The sequence below is a fragment of the Prinia subflava genome, chromosome Z (assembly GCF_021018805.1).
Source record: "Prinia subflava isolate CZ2003 ecotype Zambia chromosome Z, Cam_Psub_1.2, whole genome shotgun sequence".
NCBI classification, from domain to species: Eukaryota; Metazoa; Chordata; class Aves; order Passeriformes; family Cisticolidae; genus Prinia; species Prinia subflava.
In genome coordinates this window covers 21,252,069-21,275,633 of record NC_086283.1, presented here as the reverse complement: position 1 = coordinate 21,275,633, position 23,565 = coordinate 21,252,069, and the positions used below count along the sequence as shown (strand labels likewise).

Sequence of the window (23,565 nt, the reverse complement as noted above, 5' to 3'; positions counted from 1 at the left end):
CTAGCAGGTTCAGCAGGAGCCAAGGAGCTGAAGGAAATTCTGGGATCAGTCATGATTTGCCACAGCTCCCTGGAACGTGGCTCCAAGCACCCAGTAGCTCAGCAACTTCCTCCTACTCCTCTTTCAAGAGTAGTAGAAAACTCAAGACAATTCACTGCTCCCTTCTTTGCCACATGTGAGACCACTCTGACACTTTATTTACACACTCCACGCCAGGAAATGTCCAGGCACCACTTGTGTCTATGCCCAAGACTGCATTCTCCAAATCCCTTCCTTATACATGCTCTTATTGTAATACAAAGAAGTGGTTACAGCTGGTGACAAGATCTACTTATCCCAGAATCCCAAACTGATTTGGGCTGGAGGAACCTGGAAGCTCATCCAATGCCAACCCCTGCCATGGGCAGGGGGGGATATCTCCCACTACAACCCAGGGTGCTCCAAACCCTATCCAACCTGGCCTTGGACACTTCCAGGGACTCTCTGGGCAACAGATACCTTTGTGACCCTGCTCAAAAACACAAGGATGAGTGCGTTGAGAAACGCTGGACAGTATTTCCATGGGAAGTCAGGCATTTCACTACACATAGGATGAGCCTGAAGTTTAGTCCAAGGTTTAGGCAGCACACAGAACACTCATCATACTTCAGCATCTCCTGAAGTAGCACTGGAAAAAACCTATGCTCAAGAAGGGCTTACCTGGGATATTTCTACACAAAAGCAAGATTAACACACTGGTGTACATATTAATTCTGTTCTAAAAAAGAAGAATTAAGTACCTTTGAGCTGAAGGTACACTGAAGCAGCTACACTGAAAACTACAAAGGCAGAAGAAATGATTTTAGCAAGAGCAGCATTCCGGACTCTGTAGGAAAGGTTCCAGGTTGCCTGAGCATTTCTGAGGTAGAGGGATCAAATGCTCCCTCCAGCACAAGGAATCTTTCCATAAAGCTCTGCCTCATACAGCAGATTTTCCCAAACAAGGCATTTACACTCCCTACCCAGGTACTAATTTCCAAAGCCATCTTTGAGGATTAGAGTCTCCTCAGATATTGTTCAAATAAAATGATGGGTTCAGAAGTTATTCAAGAGCAGGGAATGCATAAATTTTGCTTCAGCTGGAGGTCATATTAACGAGTGGCTGAAGTAAGCAGGAATCAAACACTTACGTGGTAGGAATATGGTTCACCTTCTTCCATAGGCTCATCTGCCATTTTAAGGCCATTTAGCTGGAGAGGGAAATGCAGGGGAAAAAAAGAAAAAAAAAGAAAAAGCAAAAACATCATTAAGACCCAGCAATTTCAAATTAACAAGAGTTCAAAATTTGACCAATTTACATTTCAGAGCACACAAGTGAAAACCAGTGATGGGGTTGCTCTAATTTAAAGCTGTAGTTTCAAACAAACACTACTACTCAGTAGTTATATTTAGCATCTCCCTTATGTATCATTTAGCATCTCCCTTTGTAAATGCCATCCTTATTATTATTATGCCAGTGTTATTTAATTGGGATTAATTTAAAACTCCTTTAAAAGCTACAGATACCACCCCTACAGGATGACACTAATGCAGAATTCCTCAGTTACGCACGAAACTTACACTGCAGATTCTCTTCAGAAACCTAGAGTCTTCTAATGAAAATAAATTTTCAGTTTAAAGAGAAAAGATGCAAAAGTAATTCCAAACCTTTTTGAAAATACCAAGGGTTTTTTCACAATAAAAAAAAATCAAAACTTAGATTAAGAACTATCTAAGACACAAATAATTCAGTGCTGAAATAAAAAAAAAAATACCAAACCTCAGAAATATGAAGGACATGCTCTGTTCAGACATGCAAAGCATTCATTAAAAAATGGAAATACCTGACAAAAATGGGTGAATGCCATTATGGATTTTGATAGTAATAATTGCTGATTTATTTATATATTAATTGCTCAGCATCTCCACCTTTATGTGGCACAGGTCTCACACTAAAATACTACGTAGAAATGACATATGAAAACCTAAGCTTTTTTTGCTGAAAATAGAAGGTGAACTAATCAAATTCTTAGGCTGGATAACAACAATTTGTCTTGTACATCTGATTTTTTCTAAAATCCCTGCCAAGGATACTGGAATATGGTATTACTGTCAGCATGGGAGTTGGTAAAACACAGGACTACAAACAGATTCCTCTGTTCTGAACCAAACCCAGAATCTGGAGGAACAGGTGGGGCTGCAGGGACAGGTTTGTACCACGACTGTGACACCCAGGTAAACCCTCAACCACTTCCACTGCTACTACAGATTCCTGGTTCTGAGAACCTTTAAGAGCTAACTCACAAATTAATGCTTTTGATAAAATTAAATCTCCATTTTTTGTAGCAAGATACTGGCCCTTATTTTTGGACTATATCTGTGGCCGAGTTTCTCAGGTATCGTGGGCATGATATGCTCACAGATACCATTTGAGCTATTCCAAACTAGGCCAAACTAGGCCTCAGGCCTGGGTCTAGTAGGCCGCAAAACGTTCAGCATACGTAGTAGCAGATAAACTTATCTGCTACTACGAATGTGTTAAGGTATGGACGCTCGCAGCATAGAGGTAATGGCACTAAATCTCCGTAGCTACCTTAACCCTAGATTGCTTACATACTTTTGTATGTTCACCGCCTATCACAGTGCAGCTGCTAACTGTAAACTATTCGTTCTGTATTTAATCCGCCATCTCGCGGAATAAAGGGGAGTTCGTGCTGGAAACCATACTGGTTGGTCTCACGTTACTCTAGTCCCCGGTCTTACCAGAGCTCGGCTACATATATCCTCACTGGAAAACAAAACAAAACAACGGACAGAAAAACAGATCAAGGAAATAAAGGAAATAGCATAAAGCTTCATTTATTTTCACTCTACAAGTTTCTATTTATCACAATTCAGTTTAACCAAAGGTACCTCCAAATCCATGCCCATCACTGGTCTCTCATGTGTTGCCAAATCTAATGGCCAAAAATCACTCATGCATTACCCTGGATCCAGAAACCAAAGATACTAATTTGCTACATTTTTTATTTCTTTTTTTGCATAAATATTTTTTCCAAATTAGACAATGGGAGGGACAAGATACTCACTATGGTTGTTGCTGTATGGATTAATTGAATAAATCCAGAAGTAACACTGAAGTTCAGCCCAGCTCTGTCCTCCAACCTCATTTCCACGCAACTTCTTTTCCCAACACCATAAGATTACATTCAAGTGTGAACCAATGTGAAGCCCACCAAAATTGTTCAAAAAGCTTATTTAGAATTAGAAATAAACTGGGTTTCCACTCCAGGTACTCAGAAATGTAATAATATTGCTCCCTCATGGACTTTATTTGAAGTGATTTTATTGTGCATTTCACCTTTTCTTTCTATAAATATGGGCAACATTTCCCAAGTTTTGTTACTTAAATGTAAGCTCTGGAACCAATGCCACCAGCCAAAACAACTGCAGAAACACTGAAAACAATACAGAGACAAAAAATGGTGCTGGAATGGGGTTTTGAACCCAAAAGCAGTGTGTTATTTCATCCAGGCTGTTCCTGAGAACACCATTTAATGTACTTTCAACTTGCCAGCAAATTAAGTACAATAAACTATCAGATTTTTATGGCAGGTAATCATCTTAATTAACAATTTCCTATCATGCACTTTCCCCCTTCACTGTTGCTCCTTGGTTTGGGTTTGTTTTTTCCTGTCCAGGCCCTCTGTACTGATACAGACTGGGCACCTGCCAATTTGTACTCCAAAGAAATTGATGTTCAAGGGCATGAATATGCTTTTATTGCTTGATACACAAAACTACATTTTTGCCATATTTATTTGTGAAGCCTGGAACTGTCCATCAAAAAAAAAAAAAAAAAAAAAAAAAAAAAGGAAGAAAAATCTGTAAACTTGTTGGCATATAACCCAAAGTCTGGTAGCTTGCTAAGTAATTCAGCTAAAAAAAGTCAATGACAAAAATCAAATCATTACTGTCTTGTACAGTCACTTAATTGGCCAAGTTTCAATAACTAGAAGCTGGTAAAAAAAGTGAAGTGACAGTTAATACTTATTACCCACCTCTGTGGAAACCAGATACAAAATGCAGCTTCCATAGCCAAGTGAAGCTCCTTTTAGTGATTTAATAATGAATATTTATGCATAAACATATACAGAATAGAATGACTTTAACCTCTAAGTCACTACTTACTGAATACCTACGAATGCACAAATTTAATTTATTATTGAGAATTAAAATGCCCAGCTCTCTAGAAAAAGATCAGGTGAAAGAAGCTAGTACTATGAATGTGAAGGAGATTCCTTTATCTTCCAATCATTTTGCTGTTCAGTGCTGCTCAAGTCCTACAACTGAACATTTTAAACATTAACTCCCATGAAAACACAAACTGAACCCAGACATTTAGGCAAACACTGACAGTACTTTCCAAACACACAATCTGGAAGTGACACCAAGTACCCAGTGTTGTTTAGTATAGAATAACAAAAGAAACTGTGTAAATAGATGAGCTCAGAGTTTAGGTGAGAGCACCTGGCAGGTCAGACACTCACTTTTGCAGAGCTGCAGGCTGAGGGGCCCAACTGCCTCTCAAGGAGCAATGTGCCTCTGGATTTAAATAGTGCCATGGATCCAATGGCTGGGACCATCCCTGTTACCTTGGCAGACTATCCAAAAGGCTTCTGTGGGCTGGGAAAAGGCTTAATGACTATTGCACATGTTTTTCCTCTGATTAGTACAGCAGAACAGAGGATTCCCAGTTTACCAAAGATTTGAACAATCTACCCTCCCCCTCTCCCCCATATTAAGGATGTTTTCACTGTTTACACGGTAAATGCCTTAGGGCCTGGTGGGTCTACACGTTTTGGTTGAAAGAAGCCAGGCAAAGGTCAGCAAAAACGCCCAATCTCAGGAAAAGCAGTGGAAGATGTAAAGCAGGTTCACCCTGCCCTGGTTTTACATGTCTTCACTGAGGAATTCAAACAGAAGTTAAAAAATTCTAGAAAAAGAGAACTGGGAATTTTATCGTCATACTACAGTTAGAAGTAAAAAGCAGTGTTCAGCAGCACTCACCTAAAACCTTGTCTGGCTTCAAACAAGTAAAATTCTATCCAAGTATCACCAAGACCTCCTGTATCCTCCACAGCTCCTCCTCCTTCCCTGGGCTCCATTTGGGAAGTAACTGTGGTATTCCCAGAGCTGCACCTCAGTTCTCCCACATGAACACAGGAATAAGCAATTTCCTTCCCCACACATAGAAAGAACACTCCAAATACTTATTTCAAAGTATTCGAATGGAAGTTTACATCAGAAGTCCCAATTATGTCAAAAAGACTTTGAAAAAAATACTCTGACAGGATGACCACATTTGTTCCTCATTTATTCTTTATTACATCTATAGAGAGTTTGCATCATTAATTTAATTAGCAACACACTGGCCTACTGAGGATTTCCTAAGATAGGTCTGAGGAATTTGAGGATTCTGGGCACATCCACTCCCCCACCTGCACAAACCCCGGGCCAGCCCCAGTCCCTCAATTCCCCCCACAACGGGAAGAGGCCTCTAAACTCCCTCACACTCTTTAACACACCAAGTAAAAGAGGGAGATAAAGCAATCCAAAAAACCTGACACCCATAATCAGTTACTGAGGAGAACTACAAAGTTCTTTTCCTGTGGCAAATAAATCATACCTTCAGACAGGACACCAAACCTTCAGCAACATATAATTAGTGATTTTAAAAGAACATTTTGATCCTTCCCATTATCAGATCAAGGGAGAATGACGTGTGCCTCAACAAGTTATAGCTCTGACAAGACACAAAGCTGACCCCAAGTACAGGGATCACTGAATTAGCAAAGGGCTTGAGATCTTTTCATTCCTGCCTGTGTACATGATCTTAACTCCAAAATCAAAGGGCATAAAGCACCCAGTCTCCAAATCACGTTTAATGGCAGGTAATTTTGGAAAAGGGTAAGATTTAAATGTGAGGAAAGCAACTATTCCATTTTTTTTTCTTTAATGTAGTGAAGTACTACATAAACAGCAGAATTCTACCTATGATGAGTAAACAAATCATACAATTTTTTGGATTCAGGGTTATTGTGAAGCCTCTCCAAAGGTATTCTACAGCAAGCAAGGTGAGCTAGCTGAGCTATCAGCAACCGACTTCCGCCTTCTGGCAGAGAAGTACTACAGCAGATTTCCAAAATTAATGTCGGAAGTGGTAAACAAACCCGCTATCACTATTACTGTATTGCAGCACTTTTCAATGCATAAAGACACACATTGTTTCCCCTTTAAGAGCATTAATGTGAATACTTTTTTTTTAAAGGCAACTTGTTCTTCAAGATTTTTATAAAATCTGTACATTGTTGCAATGGCTGAGGGCACTCAAATTAGGGCCAATGTTTTACCTTCTCTCTTAAAAGAACATCCGAAGATTGTGGAGATTCTGAGAGACGCACAAAACTAGGTAGAGCTGAGTCATCCACGTCACTGCCAGTAATTACTCACAAAGGAGTTATGCAACTCCTAACACCGACAAAATTCAGTGGCCTTTGACAGACCAGGCTCCGAACGTGCTCCAGAGGATGGACTGAAAACACTGGCCAAAATCAAAGATGTACTTATTTCAACTGGCAAAGGCAGCAGTTTATGCACAACAGCAGAGCTCAGCTCACGAAAATGCCTTTTGAAGGGCAGCAACTTTTAATGTAGACACATTTTCTATCAGAATACTTTAGTTTTCAGTCACTTTTTTTGTTTCAGCCTTGTCTTGCTTGTCACAATCAGGCAATTAAGCAACTGGTTCCTGAAGTATTTATTGCAAAAATAAGTACTTGAGAAGGAGGTTACATTTATGCAATTCACAATATTCATTACTTGCTTACAGCAGTTACACAGCTCATTGTAAATGCAATCCTCCCAGTTCAAGGGGCAGAAAGTGCCCAAATTCCTGTATTCTGCCCAATTCCAACTATTTCTGCATTACATTCAGCCTGGTCAGTAAAATCTTCACGTTTACTTTCCTGTTTCTTTGTAGGCTGCATTTTAATAGTCTACAACAATTGAATATGATCAACACCCTCATACCTATTTTTATTACCATGGAAATACTTATTAATCCAATATCCAGGCAAAAAGAAGTTCACGTAACATATGAAGCTTTAACAGCACAACACTGATCCTTCCTACCTAGGCTTAAGGAACTCCCAGAGTCACAAAACAGCTTCACAAGTGACACTGTCACACGAATATAAACACAGGAACAGCAGAGTGCACAGCCCCAAATCCTCAGCACTTCAAAGACCCCCCCCAAAAAGGGCTAAATAATTCAATCCTGACCTTCAATAATTTCTTCCAAAAGTTCTTGCTGTTCTTGTGACTTGAAGCATGAAAATTTGTTTTCCTACTTTCAGGATCACCTCCTTTCTTTGCCCGGTGTTTTTACTCCAAGTCAACACAAGTGCTACTGGAAATGCACTTACTGCTAATAACACACTCCTAAATTTAGTCAACAAGCAGAGTCCTCAGAGAAAACCATTCCTCCGATTTTTCCTCCAGTGTCACAACTGATAGACAAGAGCACCAGAAGGCACAAGTCAATCCTCAAAATAAAAACCTATTTTACAACTCTGTTGACTGTAGTTCCACCAAGGCCAAGGTCAGAGATCTCTCCAACTGTCACTACAAGACTTTAATGAGTACTGCGAGCTATACTTAATTCTATAAAATTTAAGTCAAAGTTCAAAGTAAAATTCACTTTGACATAAAATACACCTTTGTTGAATCTCCAAGCCACGTGGATGTAGAAATCCAACAAGTGAGAAGTGCAGCACACCCCTGAGATCACTTACAGAAAGGGTTATGACAGTACATTTGTTCCTGTAATTTGGGAACTTCACACTCAACTTGAAGAAACTGATTTGGTACAAACGGCCATTAAGTGCTGCTGGCCAAACCTAACACGGACACAACAAACACCAGGTCTCCTTTTAATCAGCGCACAGCTGGAGGAGCTTTACACAGACCTTGGGAAGTAGCTCAGGTACAGGCCTGAGGAAAATACAATTTGAAGAGTGCTGCAAACAGTTGCCTTCAGATGTTACACACACAGAACCCCTTCAGCTGAACAACCCTGAACTGTGCTCTGCTGGCTCCCCTTGCTGGGGGGGCTTGTTCAGCCAAAAAACACCCAGGGATGCAGAGCACAGTTCAGCTGCAACACTCTACACTCGATTGTTTTCGCACTGATACAACATGATTTTCTAAAGAACTGATCAACAGGACCAAGAAAGTTCTCAGACCTTTGCTAAGTTTCATACCTCACACAACAAACTGTTTTTACATGAATATGAACAAATAAGCCTTAATACTTCTGCCTGATCCTGTAGCTTCACTAACATAACTAGGAGTTCTCTAGTATTAAGGTAGCGGGAACGCAGCAAGTATTATTAATCATTAGAACATTTTGAAGTGTTAAGAGAATAGCAGCCGTGGTATAAGAATTCATATCCAGTAATTACGGTACTTGGCAATGGTACTAAAATCCCCAAATATTAAAGACATAAGAAATTTGGGGGTTTTTTCCCTTTCAATTTTAATCAGGGAAAAAATTTCCACAAGAGCGTTTAAGGGATGTCCTTTCACTCTTGCATACTTTGTACTTGAAGATGATTTTGCTACAGACCCTTTTCACTTACAATAAGAGTCTGGTGCGCTACAGAAAGCAAGTCTGACCAGTTTTAAGCAGCTTTATTTAGATAACATCTTTTGTGTGTCTAACAGACCTAGGTGTAATCTTTTATTTGTCATAGCTGACGATACCTGATATGCAACTCTTCACTTCTGATTTCAAAGTGCAAGAGTTTTAATACTCGAGCACCACGTTCTGCTGAGACACAGGAATCATTGCAACAGAACCAGTTTTACTTTTTATTTCCTTTTAAATTGCATTTGCTCCTTGCTGATAAAGCACCTCGAGCGCTAAGCAATACCTCGAAGTCGTTCCTCGTTCTTTAGGACGTTTAAGCATCCAAACCTCAGCCAGGCACTCCTGATTCTCTCTGGTCGTGTACGACAAATAATGCATAATTATTCAGGAGAAGGCAAAGGGACATCCGTAGTGACAACCTACCTGGACGCGCAGTCACATTAGCGCGAGCAAATTTCCAGCAGAACTTAAAGTAACTTTTTACAGAGCTACGGCCATAAAAGTGAGTTTACAACCCCTTGGACGCTACGTGGGGAGGGACACCTGTGACACGAAGCAGCCGGGAGGCGACACAAAGCACCGGCCTCCCGCGGGCGCCGGTCCCGCTACCTCCACACGTGTCACGGCCCGCGCCCGGGGGGCACGGCCGGGCCCGGGGCGGCCGCGGGGCTGCGCGGCGGCGGCGGCGGCCGGGCCCGCGGACGGCGGGGGCGGGCAGGGGCCGCCGGCAGCGGGCCGGGGCCGGGCGGCGGGGCCGGGCAGGCGCGGGTCGCGGCCGAGCGCAGGCCGGGGGCGCGGGGGAGGCGGGGGCGCCGCGGGCAGGCTGAGGGGGCAGCGAGGCGAGGCCGGCGCAGCCCCGCGCGGAGGGGCAGCGGGAGGCCGAGCCGGGTGCAGGTGCCGGCGCGGCGCGGAGCCGGGCCGGCCCGCCCCGTCCCCGTCCTCCCCCCCCCACCTTCCGCCCCGCACTGACCTCGGCGCCGCTCACGTACAGCTCCATTTTGTGGCAGGGCTGCGGCTCGTCGTCCAGCGGCGCGCACGGCACCATGTCCCGGCTGTGGGGCCGCGGCGGCTCGGCCGCTGCCGGTGGCCGTGCGGAGCGGCGCGGGGCCGGGCGCGGGGCCGGGCGCGGGGCGCGCAGCGGAGCGCGGGGTGCGGGCGCTGCCGGCCGGCGGGGGCGGCGCCGCGCTGCGCTGCCCCGCGCACGCCCCCAACATGGCGGCCCGCGGGGGCGGGGCCTGCGCCGCACCGCGGTGACGTCAGGGCGGGATGGAGAATCCCCTGCATGGGGAGGGGGGAATGACGCGCGGTGACGTCATCGGGGCCGCGGGCGGGCGGGGCTGCGCTGAGGGGGATTGGGGATGGAAGGGCTGGGAATTGGGGGATTGGGAATGGAGGGGTTGGGGGTGACGAACAGCTCGGAGGGGGATTGGGGTGGATGGATTGGTGGGGGGGGTTGGGAATGGAGGGGTTGGGGTGAGGAATAGGTCTGAGGGGAATTGGGGGTGAGGGGATTGGGGATAGAACATGGAGGGATTGGGTGTGAGGGAATTGGGGGTGGAGGGATTGGAGGTGAGGGACGCAGGATGAGGGGGATTGGGGATGAGGCACGGGGGTGAAGGAGTTGGAGGTGAGGACACGAGGCTGCGGGGACGGGTCTGAGGGGGCTGAAGGCTGATCAGGGCGTTGGGGACGAGGGACAGGAATGAGGGGCACCGGCTGCGGGTCCGGCGCGGGGAGGCTCTTCCTCCCGCGGAACTGACAGAGGGGAAGGAGCAAGAGAAAAAAAACCCGAAAGTTTCGTTTGGTTTTATTTTTTTTCCGAATTTGCGAGGTGTGGGGACAGGAAGCGCGGGCGGCGGGGAGGCACAGCCCGGTCCCCGCGGGGCCCGCGGCGGTGGGAAGCGAGAAGGAGCCGGGGCGGCAGCGGAGCCGCCTCGCCGTGGTTACCACGAAGCGGCCCCGGCGCCTTTGTTCGCAGGCGTGAGTCCGGAGAGAAACAGCAGCAGCGCTGCCGAACGGGGGCAGGAGACAGAGCGGGCGTGAAAAAATTATATTCCCCTTCACCGTTCGATTTTAGGAGCTGGAAGACACGAGATGATTGTTGTCTGATTAGGGACGGCGGCAGACGACGACACAAAACTCCGAGCTTCTTCGGAGGGCATGTAACGAAGGCTTATTAGAAACACACTCTTTTTATACAGCACTTAGGTACAATGAATACCATTGGTCGTTTAGAGGCTACACCTTTTTGTAAATATCTTTGCCAGTAAACAAGTTAAAAAAAAAACAACCCACCACCTGCTAACGTTTTTTCTCCTTCCAAAGATTGTTTGGATTCCTCCTTATGATTTCCTAGACCAAAGTGAGAAAACTGTGTACTTGACTTTCCCACAGGCTCAACCTAGTGCCTGAAGCCTGAAAATGTCTTATTTGACTACTATCAGATCCCATAGATGATACCGTCAAAAGTATATTTTTGAAGGATAGAAAACTGCCTCAATGACAGTTTGTATTTGAACACGCTGTATGTCTTATCAATAAGCCCTGCCCTTTAGATAAGGCAAAGGAAGACTCAAACTTTTAATTGCCGAACAATTTGGATGAAACAAGAACAAAGGAACAAGCTGGTGCACCCCATAGCTCAAACACTTTCCAGTGCCGATCTTTTTGGCTCAGAAGACAACCACTGCACAGACAAGTGTAGGATGTTATGCTGCTGCAGCCCTTGATTAAATCTGATTCCCAGTCCCCCAAAGCTGCCCATTTCCCAGTTCCCTGTGGCTGAAGAGTTGCCTATTGTGAATGTGTCACTGCAGCAGCCGCCAGCTGGCACGTCAGCATTTCCATTGCAAGCCTATTTTTAAAGGTCTGGAACTCAACCATGGAAGACAAATGTTTTGGAGTGTGTACCAGGAACGTTTGTCCTTCAGAAAATAAAAATCAGGTGAGAAAATAGAGGAGGGAAGTCACAGGTAGTTCATGTCGACAGAGAATTTATTCTTTAAATATAGAATTGTTCAGGCTGGGTCACTTTATTTTTGTTGCGGTAGGAGTGTGTGAACACAGAGATTTTATAGCAATTAAGTGACAAGAGATGAGGGGACAATTTTGCAGGCTGTTGGTGCACACAGCCATATCCCAGTGCCTCTACTGGTGACATTGGCGTGGTCAAATCTTCTGTGAGATTAAACCTGTACATGCTTCATCAATGCCATCAGACACTTAATTTAAATATGAAGGAAATCAAGTGAGAAATGATTTTTGAAAGTTCTTGGAGTGCTCAATAAGAACTCGTGTCTAAAACTCCTGTGGCAGATGCTGTTTCCTGCATCTGACTTCTCCCATTGCTCCAACTAATAACAGGTTGCAAACAAGTGTTCTGCATCCCCAGGGATTTGAGAAGTTCAGAGGAAAGCAATAATTAAAGGAGTTAGGACTGTTATTTGTGTCAAAGGCTAGAAAAGAGAAATTATTATGTATGTAGCTATAAGAAAAAGGAAATTCAGAATTTCTATTACTGTAGTTCTCACAACCAAACAAGCAAAAGATATTCAATAAAAAGGCAACAATATGTCACTGAAATTTAAAAATTAACAATATCTCCCTCAAATCCTCTTTTACAGAGAAATAAGCCATAAAAAATACATTAGCAAATCACTGATTTAGGATGACCAGGGCCTCATGTCTTAGGTTTCAAATGAATATTTAGATATTATATACCTGGATATTATATGCCCATATTTCTAGAGCATCTAATCTGCCTGTAGGGGTATCAGATCTCATTTGGTGCCCAGGTTTCAGCTGTGGGTATCACATCCCTGCTGTGCAATTTGCAGCTGAATATTTCTGACATTTCAGCACCTTCATCTGTTCAGCAGGTTCTGCCCATTCCACCCCTTAGCAGGTCCTTGTAGGAGCAGCATGAGAACTTCTGAGGGTCTTTGACTAGATGAAGGGTTCAAAATAATTACTTTCTTAATATAGATTCACTCAAAAATTAATTCTAAAGCATGGTAAAGCTGCTGAGAGTAGTATTTCACTGAGCCTAATAGGAAAGGAATAAAAATAATAAAAATATTAGCACTAATAATATAGTAATAAATGGGATCTGCAGCCAAAATTCAGCTTGTTCAGTGTCAGTAACATGAAATCCAAGCACTCAGTTGTCCCTTTTATGCACCTGCAGCCACCTGAGAGCATCCATACTTACCTTTGTTAAAAATTACCCAGGAACACCCCAGCGCCGGACATTGTCCGTTTTTATTCCCTTATTAAACCTTTGAAAATATTCTAAGAGTAAATTTCCATTTTTCACAATTTACTTATTCAATTTCCCTGAAAATTACCAATCACATGCTTGAACATAGGAACAACAGCTCATTTATGGGTTTAAAAGATCCCTGCACATTTCCAGTAGGACAGTTCTCAGAGAGGCCAATTACAGACTGATGTTCCCTCTCCAGTTTTCTGGTAATCTGTAGCTACTTTGAACAAGATTGTTTCTGAAGACTCCTGTAAACTTTGTGTTCATTCACCCAGCAAGTTTTCCAGGAAAGGAAAAATAAGATTATTATCAGGCCAGTCAGTGTCTTTTGTTTCCCTCCTTCCCCAGCTTAGTGACACTGAACCCGAACCACGGCAAGGAGAGCTTTCCCCTGGAAAGCCAGGCAGTGGGAATAGAGGAATATGTGGATAGTGCCTCGTTTAGCAAGAGCTCAGGAAGGAAACTGCAAAAAGTAAAGTTTGAGGAAGCTGCCCTCTCTTGTTTCTTTCAGCTTTTACGACTCTGCTAACGCCCCTGGAAGGGAACAGGTACAAATTTGGCTTTGAGGATTCAGTTCAAGGCCAGCTGAACTCTAGTACTGATTGTGAAGTTGGTTTGGGGGGATACAGTTAATTCCTCAGGGCAAGTTTAGTTAAGTTCATCATCATTTCACCTTTGATCTGTCCTACAGATTTCAGCACATTTTCAGAGTTAGAGCAGCACAACCCTTTCCCTGTTGTGTGGATGAATGCTGGTGGGTACAAAACACATCCTGTTTGTGCCACTCACTCTCCTAGGAGGAGGAGAAGCAACTGTCCTGATGCAACAAAAATGTGTCCTTGTGTCCTTGAGTCCCTGCCAGAACTGCTCCAGAGGAGCAACTGCTTCACACAGAGCCTGGGGAGCTTCCACGTGGGCTCAGTGGGACAGCTGTGGCCATTAAAATGTGGAAATCCTCTGCACACAGAGGAAGTTGCTCAGGTCCTAAGGAGGTAAATACAACAAAATTTTCACAATTTTAGACACTAGTATCCCAATACCAAATATCTGTATACAGATTAAGTTATGGAACAGCATCATGACAAAATCTTCAGTCAGTGCTATGTTAGTGTGAATATGAAACAGGAATGTGAGAGCTCAGATCCCACCCTGGATATTCTGATATTTAAAATGTGCACCTCAGCCAAGCTCATTTATGTGTATTCACAGAGATGTGGTACCAAATAAAAACAGAGTGAACTTGTTAATCGGTTTATTGTGTGCGTTGCCCCCCTCTCTCTCAAGGAGAGAGGAGCCACTCACACAGCCAGAACCACTCTTCCACTCTGTTGTGATAAGTGCCAGAGTACAAAGTGCGAGGGAACAGGCCCGTGGTGAACCTCTGCCTCAGCTTCATTATATTTCCCCATCTCATCCTTGTGCTTCTGTAGCAAGGTTTTAAAAGCTCACTTAGGGATAAAAAAAGGAAGCCAATTGGGAGATGTTGCTCCTGGATCAACACCTTAAGAAAGATCTACTATTTCATTCTCACCGTCAAAGCAAACATATTTTGGGGGATATTTTGGAACCACAGGACAGACTTAGCAGCAAATTTTGCCACGTTTGTCCAAAATGAGCTCAAGAAATATCTCAGCCATATGGAAAATACAATGAATTTATCTCTGCTGATCACAGTGCTTTGACAGTAGGGGATAAAAACTGCAGATAGGCATAGTGAATGAAGATCCTACTAGACTTTTTTTTTTTTTTTGCTTGTGTATGCTTATTTTCACTTAAAACCTTTTCATTTTCCTTCATTTTGAAATGCATTTTGAAATCAAATGTCCTATAGTTTATATTTTTCCCCCCAAACTGAGTGAATGCTACAAACCAGCCAACTGACACATCTCAGTTCTTCTCTATCATCAAAGGAAAAAAAATGAAAGGTGCGGTATCCTGTCTCCACACTGGCCAGGAAAGCAGATGCCAGATAGGACCTACAGAAAGGGTAAACAATAGCTAAAAATACAGCTCCAGATTTGTGCTCGGGCTCAAGAAATTCAGGTTTCATAAACCAAGGGTGAGATCCTGCACAGAACAGTCTTGTGGGATATTTCTTCCATCAGTTTGCCCAAGTTTTCTGAAATATCCACATTTACAGTGACCATAACACCTCGGTAATTCCACCCCTATCACCAAAGGCTCACTCTGAGCCTGCTGGTTGGCTGGCTGTGGTGTTCACTGGATTTGTATTGCAAGGGAGAGGGAATAATCCCCCTCTGCACATTTGGAATTTCACACAGATGTATATTCCACCTCCATGATCCTACTGGGTACTGCTCCCTTCCCCAAGCTGGGGATTCCTGGGCTGGTCACTCATCAGAGCTGAAGAGTGGGGGAATTCCTGTTTCTCTGCACACATTTTCACTGCTGATTTGGAATAAACATAAAACAGTTGTCAATAATGTGCACAGATTACAAAGAGAAGGAAAGTAAAGAGCAGTCATCAGCTCCCTGAGTCTTGTGGGGAATGTCAAGGGACTCAGAGCACATCAGGGGCACCATGAGGGATGGAGTAAGATGGGGGCTGTTTTACACCCATGAGTGACACTGCAGGCATGGACACTCAGGCTTTGTGGGCACTTTTGGAGAGTGAGCTTAGGAAAGCCCAGCAGAGACCACAGAGGAATCCTGCAGCCTCCACATAATGACTCAGTGAAAACCCCAGGGGCCAGCTTTGTCCAAGCTCCTCCTCAAGACTTATCAACAAGAATTCCTTTGGTAATTCATCTCTTTCCAAAAGCTACTAACGAATACATGATCAAGTGTATTTCTGATAGAAGCTCCCAAGGTGAGCTGAGCCAAGTGCAGTCAGAAAACGTAATTAAATACTGAAATAAGTCACTGCAGCAGTGTGCACACACCAACAGATGGCAAATCCACCACTAGCAATTGATCCTTTTTTTAAAGAAACCAATTCTCACATACTTTTGTCTTTTTCCAGAACTTGCTTCGTTACAGTTCTTCAGACCTGATTTATCCTTCAGACCTGAAGCTGAAATCAAGCCTGAAAAATCCAATTGGAATTCAGAGCAAATTTTACCTCAGAGCGCAGAATAAACCACCATGATGTTCCAATATGCAAATATATCAACAATGATGACTACTTAAGGGATTGATTGCATCCAAAATCATCGTGATCTCCATCTTCGGGGTAGTTCTTGTGACAGCAGAAGGTGTTACTTCTGCAGTGAAAGAGAGCCAAAGATGTTGCCAGTTCCTAACTTTAGCTAGGAGCCCACATACCATGTCTCAAACCAGTATCCTAATCATCCCAGGTGAAAATTCTTCCCATTTTGGAAGATTATAATTAACTTCCTACTGAGCCATGCTTAGAAAAATGCCTCAACCTGAAAGATTAAACAGGAACTTAGTATCTGTCAGAAATAATTCAGCAGTAGCTGTTTGTGTCTTGCAGTATAAAGATACTGATCTAAAATTATATATTTAGAAGTTGTTTTCTCCTTATTGTGTAACAAAAGGACTTGGCTGGATGAGTAATAGCTGCATTACTGGAGCAGAGAAGAGGTCGTGAATGCCACTTCAGGGGTATAAGTGTGGCTCTTCAGAAAACTGCTGCAGCAGCAGTGAGGGACAGAAAGGGTCCCCAGTGCTGGAGGGACAGAAATCCACTCCCTTCCAGTCCCCTGCTGCTCTGGGGCTCCTGGGGGTCACCACAACTCCACTGTTGTTTCTCCTCCACCATAATCAAGGTTATTTTCCAGATGTCTTGACTTTGCTCCTGTTCCAATTGGGGCACAATTTGACTCATCAGTTCTTTATTTGGAACACACATCACATTTCTGCACTTCATCAGTTCTTCTTCCAGTGAGGTCACTGGTTTGTGGCCATTCAATACTTCCTGCAAGTGCCGAGCTCTCAGTTTCACCTTTTTGCACTGCCCTGAGTCTGGAGCCACTCTTCAGCCAAGGATGCTCTTTGTAGCCCTGTGACTTTGGGTTCAGCAGGACACAAGCTGAACACATTCTGGAATATGTTTCAGAATCAGTCTCTTAAGCCCAGCTTCTTTTCCCATTAACTCTGGTGACAACATTCATAATAATTTCAATGGGAGCATGATAATTCTGTAAGTAATTGCTATCAGGAATTTAATTTAAACCTCATTTGACTGACATTTCTTGTTTGTAAGATACCTATTTTAGGAACAATGTCTTGCTAGTATATCTCTCTTCATCTTAGTCATGACTGATAACAGAATAATCATCTCGACCACTTTTCTTTTCCTGCATAATGGCTTCGCTGCATTTTTACATAGCAAACATACAAGAATAGAAACAATTAGACAAATAACAGTATTATGTGGAGATGAGCAGGTAAGTGACTAGGACTAATCTGAAACTCTTTACTAGGCTGAGAAGCCTCTCGAGCCACAACGGGGCTGTTGAAAAGACCAACAATGCAAGTTGTCTCTAATTCCTGTTTCCCTCAGCTGGGCTTACACAGGTGTACTAAGTACAGAATGTCAACGTGCCAGAACTCCAACCTGCTCCTGATTTCACTGCCAGAAAGACACTGAGGGGCTGGAACAAGTCCAGGGAAGGGAACAGGGCTGGGAAGGGGCTGGAGCACCAGGAGCAGCTGAGGGAGCCGGGGAAGGGGCTCAGCCTGGAGAAAAGGAGGCTCAGGGGGACCTTGTGGCTCTGCACAACTCCCTGACAGGAGGGGACAGCCGGGGAGGGCTCGAGCTCTGCTCCCAGGGAACAGGGAAAGGAGGAGAAGGAACAGCCTCAAGCTGCACCAGGATGGGCTCAGGTTGGACATCAGCAGGAATTTCTCCATGGAAAGGAGAAATTCAGACCTTGTCAGGGGCTGCCCAGGGAGGCAGTGGAGTCCCATCCATGGGAGTGTCCAAGGAATGCTTGGATGTGGCACTCAGTGCTCCGAGCTGGGTGACAAAGTGGGGATAGGTCCCAGGTTAGACTTGATGATCCCAGATGTCTTTTCCAGCCTCAGGGATTCTGGGATCCTGTGTTGCTGTGCAGGAGTCCACTGCCCATCCTCCAGCACTATCCAATAGCACAGCACCGCCAGCAAAGTAATCCCAGTCACATCGTGCTTTTCCAGGACAAATCTGAAGCAGCAATTGCCAGGCAATGGATCTTTAATCAGTGTCTTTCCTACAGGGAAATGCCACAAAACACTTTGCAGGTCATTGCCTTGTTCTTAAAAACCAACAGCAGCCACAGGGTAGTGATGCTGAGTAAGGAAGGACAGGGCTCACCACCACTCCCAGTTCTTTGTCATATTTCCTCCTCTGCTGCAAATCTACAGGGACAAGCAATTATGAAGAGTCTTCAACAAGTTGACTTTGACACTGAAAGAGCTGCTTCTCCTGTCACTGAGGAGCTGTCACAGGCATCGGTGGAGCTGTGGCAGAACTGTTGAAAGTGCCAAAAAATTGACAAATGAGCAGACTTCCTGGAAAAAAAGGAAAAAATCCGGTCCACGCCATGAGAGATAGGTTCTCACCTCCCTTAATGGGAGGGTTTTTCAGTAGATGTTGTGAATTGCCTTCAGTGAGAAACAGGAGCACTCAGTGGAGGAAACATCTCACAGGATGAGATCAGACTTGCAAAGAATGGCTCTTACCCACAGCTCAGCCCAGCAGCAGAGCCGCAGCACGAGCAATAAATCACCTGTAAACAGCAGGAATAATTCTGGTGGGGTACCTCAACCTCCCTAACCTCACCTCCAGCCTAGTTTCAGTTTACATTTCACCAGTTTGTGGTGTTTTGAAACAAGTTTAAAGAATGTGGTTCTGAGCATCAATATTTATCTTGTTAAAGGAGGAGGAACAACCTTTGATTTTTCTTCCTGCAACAAACTCAGTGTGGTACCACCTCTGGAAGGTCAGCAAAAAGCACCAGGGCAGGACTCTTCAAAAGAGGGGTATCTGCTTTTTGTAATACAAAAAATTAATAAGCCTCACTTTTTAAATCTGCTAACAGTAATCTCGAGGAAAAAAGAAATAATGCTGGGTTTGTGTGGGAAGGAAGCAGATTTAAATCTCAAATGAATGACGTACCTTGTAATTACAGGAACCATTGAAAGAGATAGTCAGAATTAAAATACTTCCAATATTCACAGCGAAATACTAATTTGAAAAATTTCAAGGATGGATAACTGCACATAAACAGAGGCAGATGATCAAGGGCTGGAGTTCAAATTAACTCAAAGAAAGAAGTCAGCCTTGTTAAATGATACCTAAAATTGTCCCTGAGCTCAGCAGTGAGGGCTTGAGGCAGCCTGGTGTGGCTGGGAGAGCAGCAACTTGGATTTACTGTGAAATTGTGCCTTTGTGAGTGCCACAACTGCCTTCCAACAATGCCTTTCAGAAGCACATGAACTCTGAGAACACTTCAAAATTTAAATTAAAACACCTCTCCAAATTTTCAATCACCAAACAATGGGTGATTAATCACAATCATTAAACTTGCAGCAACAGAAGTAATGTATTTCTTCCGTTATGACAAAGTCCTCATTGCTTAATGCATTTTAATAGGACAGTTATAAAGTATTTTATGTTGCACCTAGCTATTAATATTAGTTATTTAGCACTCTAGGTGGAAGATATTTTCACTCAGAGATGATTCCATCTATATTAACGCTACAAATAAAACTGTGAACCCATTTTATATCAATTAACAGCATTTTTTTGACACAGTGGACCCAATGGATTCAATTAATGGGATTTTTTTGCATCCAATGGACTCAATTAATGGCATTTTTTGAATTAGGGAGATGATTACCTGAGCACAGAACAAGCAGGAGACCCCCAGACCCCTCAGATAAGATTTTAATGGGATAAACACACAGAATCAATTTTCTGTACAGAACATTTTGCCATAAATATTTTCTCCACAAAGGATTTTTCCTTCATAAAATGCCACACTGATTGCTCAGTATTTCCCTCCGACTCCCTTCGTGTCATTCTGATGGATCTGCTGAACTCGCCGAGAGCAGCAGAAAGCTCAGGGGAGCCCAAAATTGTCATTCCCTGTTTGTCTGCTTGTTTGTTTAACTCTAACCCCGTGGATCTGGCTCCCTCCAAATTCACTTGGAGACTCTGGGAGTGCTTTTTCAGAGCTGCTGGCTTGTCACAACGACACCTCTGTTTCATTCTGCTCCCAACAGCTGGAAAACAGGGAGAGATCCCCTGCAGACACCTTGGCTGCTGCTCCCATTCCTGGCACGGCCACAGAGCAGGTGAGGAATTCACACAGGCTGGGGGCTCATTGGGAAAAGCACTTGCCAGAACAACTGTGATGGCATTGCCGCTCAACAGAACTGAAATATTCCAGAGGAGGCACCAGGATGATCAGAGGCATGGAGCAGCTCTGCTGCAAGGAAAGGTTGGGAGAGTTGGAATTTTTCAGCCTGGAGAAGAGACCTCATAGTGGCCTACCAGTGCCTGAACGGAGCCCACAGGGAAGGTGGAGAGAGACTAGTTCCAAGGGCCTAGAGTGCCAGAACGGGGGAATGGCTTCAAGCTGCCAGAAAGTAGGGTTAGATGGAATATTAGGAAAAAATTCTTCATTCTGAGGGTGGGGAGGCCCTGGCACAGGGTGCCCAGAGAAGCTTTGGCCCTGGAAGTGTCCAAGGCCAGGTCGGACACCTGGGATAACCTGGGATAAGGGTTGTCCCTGCAGGGGGTGAAATGGGATGGGCTTTAAGGTCCCTCCCACCCCAACCTATTCTGTGTCCTATTGATATCTCCCAAGGATCCTGTCCTCTCCTCCCTCAGGACGTTTTTGAGCTGGAAATAAGGGTCTGAACTTTTACAGGTGTCCTTAACCCCTCAGTGACCAGCAGGCGGATCAGCCCTAAACACATTTATAAGCCTTAGTGGTTATATTGTAAATGACGAACAAGGAGTCATTTCAAGGAGTCACCCAAAAAGCGTAAATTAAAGTTAGCAAAGGTCAGATCGTGGCATGAGAAAGCTGGAATGACTCAGTTTATCCAGAGCATGAGTGGGATCTGTTCAAGTGCTCATACATTGAACTAAGAAATGCCTCCAGCAAAAATACTCGTCACTGTAAAACCTTAGGATATGAAAAAAATAAATAACTCAACTTTATTAGTAGATAAGGGTAAAACCAGCTTTTAAAACCTCTTAAGCAGGGGATTTTCTAACGGATTGTATTTTAATATTTGCTTATTACTACACTGCTTTTAATACAAACCATTCTTTTGTGCACAGATTTTCTTTTCCTCTCATGCCTTCCAGCCCTAAAACATCCCAGTGAAAAGTCCACAATATGAAGCTTATAGTGAGGCTTGAAGCAAACAAAAAAAAAGGTTAGGCTGTTATTTTTTCCCTTACTGAGCCAAAAACCACCCGTCATCCCATCCCACAGCTACTCCCACAGGCAGCGCCGTCAGCGCTCTCACATCCCACCCCAGCTTCCCGGGAGCTGTTCCTGCTGATCTCGGGCCAAGCCCCGCTGGAACAGCCCTGGGTGACACTGGTGACGCCGTCCTCTTTAGGTGGCACAATCCTCTTCAGGTGACTGCTCTGAGCCTTCTGAAGGGTCAGCCAGGGCCAGCCCCTCACATCCTACCGCTCTGTTGTGTTCTGGTCCCATTCCCAGCTGCTTTTCCTCTCTCTCCCAGGACTAGATGTCCATGGCTGGCACTCTGAGCATTCCCAACTCTTCTTGCTTTACCAGTTTCCCTTTCTCAGTGGTGCACGGACATTTTGTGTCTCAGTTTAATCTTTGTTACCTGCAGTTCCAAGCTGGATTGATCCTGTTCCTTTCCTGCTGCAGCCTCCTGAGGCTACAGCCCAAGGAATGATGAAAGGAAGATTTCACAGAATCCTCTAAGCTAGAAAAGAGCTCTGAGGTCATCGTGTCCAATCTTTGGCTGATGTGTGATCCTGGATCTTGGATCCCTCTTTTAAGTCCAAATCATGGTGGTGGCAAAGGTGGGAGGCCACAAATCCAAGCCCTTGTTTTATTTCCATTCTTGGTGTATTTTACAGCTCGTTTTGGGCTAAAACAAGGAAAACTTTGCATTGCCCAAGCTGGGCTCATGCCAGGCCTTGGGATTTGGGTGAGTGTTTTTCCTGCTGGAGAAGCCCAAAGCAGGAGTTTGGGAACTCTGCCTCTCCAGGCACTTCCCATCATTCCTGCTCAGAGCTGCACCTGCAGAGCCACTCCAGGACGGGGTGACCTGTGTGTTCTGTCCCCTCCACCTCCCAGGTTATCTCTGCTTCTCCTGCCTGCTTCAGAGCTGTCCCCTCTTCTGCGTACATGGGTTTTCTTTTCTCGCAGTGAAACCCTGAGCTCACAAGATATGTGTGCACATCCAGGTCTCATAATACTCAACTGATTTAGCCAATATTTCCACTTTTTCTTGGTTTTTTTGCTGGACCTCCAGAGTGAGATCACCGCAGCTTCCTCTCCCTTCTTTGGAAATCTCCTTTATCCAGGAAGCCAACATTCACTGCTGGAAGGGAGTGATCCCTGTGTGCGCCATGGCAGTGGTGTGGAGGTGGGGAGGCGATGATGAGAAATGACAGGAACAGCAAACAAAATGTCCCTCACCTGGCTGGACCAGTCACGGCCCCTGGGTGGGAAATCTGGAATCACTGTCTCTAATTACTACTCATGGCCTGGCTGTTAATTGGAGCTCCACTGAATCCCAGCGTGGTGGAGCCAACAGAACCTCTGGTGCATTGACCCATGGTGAGATACTGATTTGGGGGTGACTCAGAGGGGACCCCAGGCCCCTCAGAATTCCAGCCACACACACCTCTCTGCCCAGCCATCCATGGCCCATTCCCAGAGCCCATCTGAGTGTGGCTATAAATACACACCCAGATCATCCATCGACATTTAAATATAATATACTGCCAGAGAGAGGGGTTTTAAATATCTGAAGGATGTGGTATCTTGGAAACCGATTGCCTCGAGTTGCCCAAAGCAATTACAGAGTGAATCAACACATGGCTCTGGCGTGGGAGCAGCGAGCAGCTGGCGCTGCCACCCGTCCCTGTCCCCATCCCTGTCCCCGGGCTGGGAGCACTGCAGGGAATGGCTCCGGGAGCCCCAGCTGCTCCTGCTGCCCCAGGACAGGTCACATCAGGGCAAGGAGAAGGCAGGGCACTGAATGGTTTCATATCTTATCTCAGCTTCTCCAGCTGGATTAAAGAGGGGAAAACCAATTGAAAATAATCTGCAAAGGTGATAAGAGTCTTTCTTTGGGAATGTTGTGCAAATTAAGGGGGTTGTACTGGTAATTGCTGACATTATTGGCAGCACTTACTCTGAAAATCGTGAGTCCTGTTTCTTGCTGAGGACACAGACCATAGCAGCTCACAGCCCCCCATGGCAGCAAGAAATGGCATTTTCAGCCCCACACTCTCGGGTTTTGTATGAAAAAAAAAATTAATATTTTAAAGAATGGAAACTCAGAAAATCATATATTTCTGAAGTGTGGTTGTAGAACATGCAAAAATGTGTCCATCCTGTTCCCATGGCCCAGATTAGGCAAAAGACACATT

General features: G+C 44.5%; 1 protein-coding gene across 2 annotated transcripts in view; it reads right to left on the bottom strand.

The window, feature by feature from the left end:
- Positions 1–9,898, bottom strand: part of LOC134563628 (ribosomal protein S6 kinase alpha-6-like) — a 37,100-nt gene extending 27,202 nt beyond the window's left edge. For both annotated transcript variants that reach the window (XM_063421731.1, XM_063421732.1), the window contains exons 1-2: positions 9,702–9,898; positions 1,170–1,229 (exon numbers count right to left, since the gene is read on the bottom strand). In XM_063421731.1, the coding sequence (XP_063277801.1) occupies positions 1,170–1,229; positions 9,702–9,776 (135 nt within the window). In that variant the 5' untranslated portion in view covers positions 9,777–9,898. The remainder of the gene's footprint in view (positions 1–1,169; positions 1,230–9,701) is intronic.
- Positions 9,899–23,565: the final 13,667 nt, after the last annotated feature.